Source organism: Somniosus microcephalus, unplaced genomic scaffold (assembly GCF_052327205.1).
Source record: "Somniosus microcephalus isolate GS21.2 unplaced genomic scaffold, FLI_Smic_1.0 unresolved_chr1, whole genome shotgun sequence".
In the NCBI taxonomy this organism is placed as follows: domain Eukaryota; kingdom Metazoa; phylum Chordata; class Chondrichthyes; order Squaliformes; family Somniosidae; genus Somniosus; species Somniosus microcephalus.
In genome coordinates, this window is record NW_028225179.1 from 38,023,377 (window position 1) to 38,034,413 (window position 11,037).

Consider the following 11,037-nt stretch of genomic DNA (forward strand, 5'->3'; position numbering starts at 1 on the left):
ATATATCGATATTTAGTGTGATATTTACCCCGGGGTTTAGGGTTAATGTGGGGATATATCGATATTTAGTGTGATATTTACCCCGGGGTTTAGGGTTAATGTGGGGATATATCGATATTTAGTGTGATATTTACCTGGAGTTAGGGTTCATGTGGGGATATATCGATATTTAGTGTGATATTTACCCTGGGGTTTAGGGTTAATGTGGGGATATATCGATATTTAGTGTGATATTTACCCCGGGGTTTAGGGTTAATGTGGGGATATATCGATATTTAGTGTGATATTTACCCTGGGGTTTAGGGTTAATGTGGGGATATATCGATATTTAGTGTGATATTTACCCCGGGGTTTAGGGTTAATGTGGGGATATATCGATATTTAGTGTGATATTTACCCTGGGGTTTAGGGTTAATGTGGGGATATATCGATATTTAGTGTGATATTTACCCTGGGGTTTAGGGTTAATGTGGGGATATATCGATATTCAGTGTGATATTTACCCCGGGTTTAGGGTTAATGTGGGGATATATCGATATTTAGTGTGATATTTACCCTGGGGTTTAGGGTTAATGTGGGGATATATCGATATTTAGTGTGATATTTACCCTGGGGTTTAGGGTTAATGTGGGGATATATCGATATTTAGTGTGATATTTACCCTGGGGTTTAGGGTTAATGTGGGGATATATCGATATTTAGTGTGATATTTACCCTGGGGTTTAGGGTTAATGTGGGGATATATCGATATTTAGTGTGATATTTACCCTGGGGTTTAGGGTTAATGTGGGGATATATCGATATTTAGTGTGATATTTACCCTGGGGTTTAGGGTTAATGTGGGGATATATCGATATTTAGTGTGATATTTACCCGGGGTTTAGGGTTAATGTGGGGATATATCGATATTTAGTGTGATATTTACCCTGGGGTTTAGGGTTAATGTGGGGATATATCGATATTTAGTGTGATATTTATCCCGGGGTTTAGGGTTAACGTGCGGATATATCGATATTTAGTGTGATATTTACCCGGGGTTTAGGGTTAATGTGGGGATATATCGATATTTAGTGTGATATTTACCCGGGGTTTAGGGTTAATGTGGGGATATATCGATATTTAGTGTGATATTTACCCTGGGGTTTAGGGTTAATGTGGGGATATATCGATATTTACCCTGGGGTTTAGGGTTAATGTGGGGATATATCGATATTTAGTGTGATATTTACCCTGGGGTTTAGGGTTAATGTGGGCATATATCGATATTTAGTGTGATATTTACCCGGGGTTTAGGGTTAATGTGGGGATATATCGATATTTAGTGTGATATTTACCCCGGGGTTTAGGGTTAATGTGGGGATATATCGATATTTAGTGTGATATTTACCCTGGGGTTTAGGGTTAATGTGGGGATATATCGATATTTAGTGTGATATTTACCCTGGGGTTTAGGGTTAATGTGGGGATATATCGATATTTAGTGTGATATTTACCCCGGGGTTTAGGGTTAATGTGGGGATATATCGATATTTAGTGTGATATTTACCCCGGGGTTTAGGGTTAATGTGGGGATATATCGATATTTAGTGTGATATTTACCCCGGGGTTTAGGGTTAATGTGGGGATATATCGATATTTAGTGTGATATTTACCCTGGGGTTTAGGGTTAATGTGGGGATATATCGATATTTAGTGTGATATTTACCCTGGGGTTTAGGGTTAATGTGGGGATATATCGATATTTAGTGTGATATTTACCCGGGGTTTAGGGTTAATGTGGGGATATATCGATATTTAGTGTGATATTTACCCTGGGGTTTAGGGTTAATGTGGGGATATATCGATATTTAGTGTGATATTTACCCTGGGGTTTAGGGTTAATGTGGGGATATATCGATATTTAGTGTGATATTTACCCCGGGGTTTAGGGTTAATGTGGGGATATATCGATATTTAGTGTGATATTTACCCTGGGGTTTAGGGTTAATGTGGGGATATATCGATATTTAGTGTGATATTTACCCCGGGGTTTAGGGTTAATGTGGGGATATATCGATATTTAGTGTGATATTTACCCTGGGGTTTAGGGTTAATGTGGGGATATATCGATATTTAGTGTGATATTTACCCCGGGGTTTAGGGTTAATGTGGGGATATATCGATATTTAGTGTGATATTTACCCCGGGGTTTAGGGTTAATGTGGGGATATATCGATATTTAGTGTGATATTTACCCCGGGGTTTAGGGTTAATGTGGGGATATATCGATATTTAGTGTGATATTTACCCTGGGGTTTAGGGTTAATGTGGGGATATATCGATATTTAGTGTGATATTTACCCCGGGGTTTAGGGTTAATGTGGGGATATATCGATATTTAGTGTGATATTTACCCCGGGGTTTAGGGTTAATGTGGGGATATATCGATATTTAGTGTGATATTTACCCCTGGGGTTTAGGGTTAATGTGGGGATATATCGATATTTAGTGTGATATTTACCCCGGGGTTTAGGGTTAATGTGGGGATATATCGATATTTAGTGTGATATTTACCCTGGGGTTTAGGGTTAATGTGGGGATATATCGATATTTAGTGTGATATTTACCCTGGGGTTTAGTGTTAATGTGGGGATATATCGATATTTAGTGTGATATTTACCCCGGGGTTTAGGGTTAATGTGGGGATATATCGATATTTAGTGTGATATTTACCCTGGGGTTTAGGGTTAATGTGGGGATATATCGATATTTAGTGTGATATTTACCCTGGGGTTTAGGGTTAATGTGGGGATATATCGATATTTAGTGTGATATTTACCCCGGGGTTTAGGGTTAATGTGGGGATATATCGATATTTAGTGTGATATTTACCCTGGAGTTTAGGGTTAATGTGGGGATATATCGATATTTAGTGTGATATTTACCCTGGGGTTTAGGGTTAATGTGGGGATATATCGATATTTAGTGTGATATTTACCCTGGGGTTTAGGGTTAATGTGGGGATATATCGATATTTCGTGTGATATTTACCCGGGGTTTAGGGTTAATGTGGGGATATATCGATATTTCGTGTGATATTTACCCCGGGGTTTAGGGTTAATGTGGGGATATATCGATATTTAGTGTGATATTTACCCCGGGGTTTAGGGTTAATGTGGGGATATATCGATATTTAGTGTGATATTTACCCCGGGGTTTAGGGTTAATGTGGGGATATATCGATATTTAGTGTGATATTTACCCCGGGGTTTAGGGTTAATGTGGAGATATATCGATATTTAGAGTGATCCCCAGGCCCGGACGAGATGTATCCCAGGCTGCTGTGGGAGGCAAAGGAGGAGATTGCAGGGGCTCTGACACAAATTTTCAGAACCTCTCTGGCCACAGGGGATGTGCCAGAGGACTGGAGAACAGCTAACATAGTACCATTATTCAAGAAGGGTAGCAGGGATAAACCAGGGAATTACAGGCCAGTGAGCCTAACATCTGTGGTAGGGAAATTATTGGAAAAGATTCTGAGGGACAAAATTAGTCTCCACTTGGAGGGGCAAGGATTAATCGGGGATAGTCAGCATGGCTTTGTCAAGGGTAAATCATGTCTGACCAATCTGATTGAATTTTTCGAGGGGGTGACTCGGTGTGTGGATGAAGGAAATGCTGTGGATGTGGTATACATGGACTTCAGTAAGGCTTTTGACAAAGTCCCGCATAGGAGACTGGTCAAGAAGGTAAGAGCCCATGGGATCCAGCGTGCCTTGGCGCGTTGGATCCTAAACTGGCTGAGTGGCAGGAGGCAGAGGGTGATGGTCGAAGGTTGCTTTTGTGACTGGAAGCCTGTGTCCAGTGGGGTACCGGGTCCCTTGCTGTTTGTGATCTACATAAATGATTTGGAGGAGAATGTAAAAGGTATGATCAGTAAGTTCGCAGATGACACGAAAATTGGTGGGGTGGTAAATTGCGAGGAGGAAAGCCTCAGGCTACAGGGCGATATAAACGGATTGGTCAGATGGGCGGAAAAGTGGCAAATGGAATTTAACCCTGAAAAGTGCGAGGTGGTGCATTTTGGACGGACAAATAAGGCAAGGGAATACACAATGAATGGTAAGACCCTCGGAAAGACAGAGGGTCAGAGGGACCTTGGTGTGCATGTACATAGATCCCTGAAGGCAGCAGGACAGGTAGATAAGGTGGTTAAGAAGACATATGGGATACTTGCCTTCATTAGCCGAGGCATAGAATATAAGAACAGGGAGGTCATGATGGAGCTGTACAAAACGCTATTTAGGCCACAGCTGGAGTACTGTGTGCAGTTCTGGTCGCCACACTATAGGAGGGATGTGATTGCATTGGAGAGGGTGCAGAGGAGATTTACCAGGATGTTACCTGGGCTGGAGCGCTTCAGCTATGAAGAAAGACTGGACAGGCTGGGGTTGTTTTCCTTGGAGCAGAGAAGGCTGAGGGGGGACCTGATTTAGGTGTACAAAATGATGAGGGGCATAGATAGGGTGGATAGAAAGGAACTTTTCCCCTTAGTAGAGGGGTCAATAACAAGGGGGCATAGATTCAAGGTAAGGGGCAGGAGGTTTAGAGGTGATTTGAGGAAAAACTTTTTCACCCAGAGGGTGGTTGGAATCTGGAACTCACTGCCTGAAAGGGTGGTAGAGGCAGGAACCCTCAGAACATTCAAGAAGCATTTGGATGAGCACTTGAAATGCCATAGCATACAAGGCTACAGACCAAATGCTGGAAAAGGGGATTAGATTAGACAGGGCTTGATGGCCGGCGCGGATGCGATGGGCCGAAGGGCCTCTTTCTGTGCTGTATAACTCTATGACTCTATGATAGGGAGGGTTGTAGGGGGCTGGAGGAGGTTACAGAGATAGTGAGGGTTGTAGGGGCTGGAGGCAGTTACGGAGATAGGGAGGGTTGTAGGGGCTGGAGGAGTTTACAGAGATAGGGAGGTTTGTAGGGGGCTGGAGGACTTTACAGAGATAGGGAGGGTGGTAGGGGCTGGGGGAGGTTACAGAGATAGGGAGGATGATAGGGGCTGGAGGTGGGTACAGAGATAGGGAGGGTTGTAGGGGGCTGGAGGAGGTTACAGAGATAGGGAGGGTTGTCGGGGCTAGAGGAGGTTACAGGGGGGCTTTTGGCAGATATAAAGGACTAAAGACAGAGGAAGCCCTAGAGGTGTATAAAAAGTGCAGGGGGATACTTAAAAAAGAAATTAGGAGAGCGAGGAGGGGCCATGAAATAACACTGGCCAGCAAAATAAAGGAAAATCCTAGGGTGTATTATAAGTATATTAAGGGCAAGAGGATAACTAGGGAAAGAGTAGGGCCCATTAGGGACCAAAGTGGCAAACTGTGTGTAGAGCCAGAGGATGTAGGTGAGGTTTTAAATGAATTTTTTGCATCTCATAGAGTCATAGAGTTTTACAGCACAGAAAGAGGCCCTTCGGCCCATCGTGTCTGCGCCGCCCATCCATCCCTGTCCAGTCTAATCCCATTTTCCAGCATTTGGTCCATAGCCTTGTATGCAATGGCATTTCAAGTGCTCATCCAAATGCTTCTTGAATGTTGTGAGGGTTCCTGCCTCCACCACCCTTTCAGGCATTGAGTTCCACATTCCAACCACCCTCTGGGTGAAAAAATTCCTCCTCAAATCCCCTCTTAAATCTCCTGCCCCTTACCCTGAATCTATGCCCCCTTGTTATTGACCCCCCTACTAAGGGGAAAAGCTCCTTTCTATCTACCCTATCTATGCCCCTCATTATTTTGTACACCTCAATCAGGTCCCCCCTCAGCCTTCTTTGCTCCAAGGAAAACAACCCCAGCCTGTCCAGCCTCTCTTCATAGCTGAAGCGCTCCATCCCAGGTAACATCCTGGTGAATCTTCTCTGCACCCTCTCCAAAGCAATCACATCCTTCCTATAGTGAGGCGACCAGAACTGCACACAGTACTCCAGCTGTGGCCTCACCAGCGTTTTGTACAGCTCCATCATAACCTCCCTGCTCTTATATTCTATGCCTCGGCTAATGAAGGCAAGTATCCCATATGCCTTTTTAACCACCTTATCTACCTGCTCCGCTGCCTTCAGGGATCTATGTACATGTACACCAAGGTCCCTCTGACCCTCTGTACTTCCTAGGGTCCTACCACTCATTGTGTATTCCCTTGCCTTATTTGTCCGTCCAAAATGCATCACCTCGCACTTTTCAGGGTTAAATTCCATTTGCCACTTTTCCGCCCATCTGACCAACCCGTTTATATCGTCCTGTAGCCGGAGGCTTTCCTCCTCGCAATTTACCACCCCACCAATTTTCGTGTCATCTGCGAACTTACTGATCATACCTTTTACATTCTCATCCAAATCATTTATGTAGATCACAAACAATAAGGGACCCAGCACCGATCCCTGAGGTACCCCACTGGACACAGGCTTCCAGTCACAAAAGCAACCTTCGACCATCACCCTCTGCCTCCTGCCACTCAGCCAGTTTAGGATCCAACGCGCCAAGGCACCCTGGATCCCATGGGCTCTTACCTTCTTGACCAGTCTCCTATGCGGGACTTTGTCAAAAGCTTTACTGAAGTCCATGTAAACCACATCCACAGCATTTCCCTCATCCACCCCACTAGTCACCCCCTCGAAAAATTCAATCAGATTTGTTAGACATGATTTACCCTTGACAAAGCCATGCTGACTATCCCCGATTAATCCTTGCCTCTCCAAGTGGAGATTAATTTTGTCCCTCAGAATTTTTTCCAATAATTTCCCCACCACAGATGTTAGACTCACTGGCCTGTAATTCCCTGGTTTATCCCTGCTACCCTTCTTGAATAATGGTACTACGTTAGCTGTTCTCCAGTCCTCTGGTACATCCCCTGTGGCCAGAGAGGTTCTGAAAATTAGTGTCATCTGTGTTCACTATGGAGAAGGACGATGTGGACATAGAAATCGGGCAGGGGGACTGTGATATACTTGAACATATTAGCATCGAGAGGGAGGAGGTACTAGCGGTTTTAGCAGGCTTAAAAGTGGATAAATCCCCAGGCCCAGATGAGATGTATCCTAGGCTGCTGTGTGAGGCAAAGGAGGAGATTGCAGGGGCTCTGACACAAATTTTCAGAACCTCTCTGGCCACAGGGGATGTGCCAGAGGACTGGAGAACAGCTAACGTAGTACCATTATTCAAGAAGGGTAGCAGGGATAAACCAGGGAATTACAGGCCAGTGAGCCTAACATCTGTGGTAGGGAAATTATTGGAAAAGATTCTGAGGGACAAAATTAGTCTCCACTTGGAGAGGCAAGGATTAATCGGGGATAGTCAGCATGGCTTTGTCAAGGGTAAATCATGTCTGACCAATCTGATTGAATTTTTCGAGGGGGTGACTAGGTGTGTGGATGAAGGAAATGCTGTGGATGTGGTATACATGGACTTCAGTAAGGCTTTTGACAAAGTCCCGCATAGGAGACTGGTCAAGAAGGTAAGAGCCCATGGGATCCAGGGGGCCTTGGCGCGTTGGATCCTAAACTGGCTGAGTGGCAGGAGGCAGAGGGTGATGGTCGAAGGTTGCTTTTGTGACTGGAAGCCTGTGTCCAGTGGGGTACCTCAGGGATCGGTGCTGGGTCCCTTGCTGTTTGTGATCTACATAAATGATTTGGAGGAGAATGTAAAAGGTATGATCAGTAAGTTCGCAGATGACACAAAAATTGGCGGGGTGGTAAATTGCGAGGAGGAAAGCCTCAGGCTACAGGACGATATAAACGGGTTGGTCAGATGGGCGGAAAAGTGGCAAATGGAATTTAACCCTGAAAAGTGCGAGGTGATGCATTTTGGACGGACAAATAAGGCAAGGGAATACACAATGAGTGGTAGGACCCTAGGAAGTACAGAGGGTCAGAGGGACCTTGGTGTACATGTACATAGATCCCTGAAGGCAGCGGAACAGGTAGATAAGGTGGTTAAAAAGGCATATGGGATACTTGCCTTCATTAGCCGAGGCATAGAATATAAGAGCAGGGAGGTTATGATGGAGCTGTACAAAACGCTGGTGAGGCCACAGCTGGAGTACTGTGTGCAGTTCTGGTCGCCTCACTATAGGAAGGATGTGATTGCTTTGGAGAGGGTGCAGAGAAGATTCACCAGGATGTTACCTGGGATGGAGCGCCTCAGCTATGAAGAGAGACTGGACAGGCTGGGGTCGTTTTCCTTGGAGCAAAGAAGGCTGAGGGGGGACCTGATTGAGGTGTACAAAATGATGAGGGGCATAGATAGGGTAGATAAAGAGGAACTTTTCCCCTTAGTAGGGGGGTCAATAACAAGGGGGCATAGATTCAAGGTAAGGGGCAGGTGGTTTAGAGGGGATTTGAGGAGAAAGTTTTTACACCCAGAGGGTGGTTGGAAGCTGGAACTCACTGCCTAAAAGGGTGGTAGAGGCAGGAACCCTCACAACATTCAAGAAGCATTTGGATGAGCACTTGAAATGCCATTGCATACAAGGCTACGGACCAAATGCTGGAAAATGGGATTAGATTGGACAGGGCTTGATGGACGGCGCAGACACGATGGGCCGAAGGGCCTCTTTCTGTGCTGTATAACTCTGTGACTCTATGGGTTTAGGGTTAATGTGGAGATATATTGATATTTAGAGTGATATTTACCCCGAGTTTAGGGTTAATGCGGAGATATATTGATATGCCCGGAATTCAGAAATTTGAATGACGACCAAAAACTCCCATACCTACTAGGGGAAGAGAGAAATTGCATAACACTAGCGGCACACTATGTTACAGCTTGCCATAAACAGAGGGACAACCAGTAAATATAAGAAAAGAGTATATATAAATTATATGAAAGTATATATTTATACACTCAGGGATATATCTGTTTATACACTGTATGGATAGATCTGTATTTTTGTGAACAAACATGAATGTTTTCCGATGCTTTGGCAACATAAGATGTACCTTGTTATGCCAATAAAGCGATTTGAATTGAATTGAATTGAAAAAAATTGATATTTACCCCGGGTTTAGGGATAATGTGGAGATATATTGATATTTAGAGCGATATTTAGCCCGGGTTTAGGGCTAATGTGGAGTTATATTGATATTTAGAGTGATATTTACCGCAGGTTTGCCGATAATTTTTAATAATTGGAGTTTTTTACCTTAGGACGCTCCCGCCGCTCACCAGGCCCGAGACGAAATTTTCCATCTGACGCTCGGCCGCCATTTTGGTTGAGACTTCCCGCCCGCCTCGGCCTTAGCCAATCAGACCGGGCGCTGCCCACCCCCCGCCAATCGGGAGCGTCTGCGTCTGGCGTATGGCTGGGGGGGCGTGGCTTCGACTGTCAACCGGCCTTTGGGAAGGCGAGGCTGGATTTGGAGGGCGGGTGTCTGACGGCCTTCTTTGTATAGGAAGGTATGCGCTGTTGTTAGGCGGGGAGTCCTATTAGGTGGCCATCTTTGTAAAGGGAATGGCGTGCGGCGTCATGACGGCAACCCAGCCCAAAGACGACGTACGTCAGCAGGCGGGCACGCAAAGAGGCGGCGGCCAGCTTGGTAAAGGCACACTAAGCTGGCAGCAAAAGGAAAACTTCCGATTCCCGCAGCGCCTTTCACCACCTCCTGGGCGTCCCAAAGCGCTTGACAGCCAATGATGTGCTTTTCTGACGTGTAGCCTCTGTTGTGATGTGTCTGTATTGCCACGCCGGCCACCTTAGTTAAGTCGGCAGGGCCGAATCGGAACGAGCGGCCATCTTTGTAAAGGCGACTGCTGCTGTTGTTTTAATAGGCAGCGGCGGCCATCTCTGCAGAGGCGTTTTCTGCCTGCTGGTTGCGTAGACAGGGTGGCCATCTTTGTAAAGGCACCTTGTTGTATTTGAGCGGCGCGGTCACCTTTGTTAAGGCGATTTCCCCTTCTGTTCGAATGGGCTGGGCGGTCATCTTTGTACAGGCACTTCAGCCGGCTGGTTGAAATAGGAAAGGCGGCCAGCTTTGTAAAAGGCATGTTGTTGTATTTGAGCGGCGCGGCCATCTTTGTCAAGGCGCCTTCTAATGTTAGCTCCGAATGGACGGGGCGGCCATATTTGTATAGGCACTTCAGCCGGCTCCTTGAAATAGGAGTGGCGGCCATCTCTGTAAAGGCACAGTTCAAAATACTGTGGGTGCTGGAAATCTGAAATAACAACAGAAAATGCTGGGAAAGAGTCAGCAGGTCAGGCTGTAGGGAGAGAAACAGAATCAACGTTTCAGGTCGATGACCCTGCGTCAGAACTGGAAAAAGTTAGGGATGGAGTAGGGCTTTAAGCAAGTGTCAGCCAGTGGCTCAATGGGCAGCACACTTGCCTCTAGATTCAGAAGGTTGTGGATTCATCCAGGGGCTTCATCGAGTCATAACGGCACAGAAGGAGGTCACTCGGTCCATCGAGTCCATGCCGGCTCTCTGCAGAGCAATCCAGTCAGTCCCATTCCCCCGCTCTATCCCTGTAGCCCTGCTGGTTTATTCCCCTCAAGTGCCTAGCCAGTCTCCCCTTGAAAACATTGAGTGTCTCCACTTCCACCACTTCCATCGGCAGCGAGTTCCAGGTCCTCACTGTAAAGTCTGTAGGTATTATGGCGAATTAATACACAGACTACAAGAGTAACTTTAACAGGACTTTACTATTCGAAGGTCAGGGCGAATCTGCCCAATAAATCCTGACACAGCACTTATATACCGGTGTGGTCACCGTCGGTATTACAGTATACAGTAGTCAAGATAAAGTAGTGCCACACCTAAAATAGTTCTCTTAAAGGTGGACGGTTACATACAATAGTTCTCTTAAAGGTAGAACAGTTACATACACTACAATCCTCCCTTTTTAGCTTACAACATACTTATTCCCCATTAACATAACATCATAACATATATACAACTTATGCAAAACAGTTCACAGATTCAGTCTCTCTGGAGGCTTCCTGACTCTGTCCGGATAACGCCTCGGTGGTGTAGTAGTTTTCGGCGGGGTAGTAGGTTCTTCTGGCAAGGT

At 45.5% G+C, this 11,037-nt stretch overlaps 1 protein-coding gene across 1 annotated transcript in view; it reads right to left on the reverse strand.

Moving 5' to 3' along the window:
• Positions 1-9,283, reverse strand: part of LOC147094644 (uncharacterized) — a 60,926-nt gene extending 51,643 nt beyond the window's left edge. The window contains exon 1 of the mRNA XM_085974465.1: positions 9,175-9,283. Within this exon, the coding sequence (XP_085830591.1) occupies positions 9,175-9,239 (65 nt within the window). The 5' untranslated portion in view covers positions 9,240-9,283. The remainder of the gene's footprint in view (positions 1-9,174) is intronic.
• Between the last annotated feature and the right edge of the window lie 1,754 nt (positions 9,284-11,037).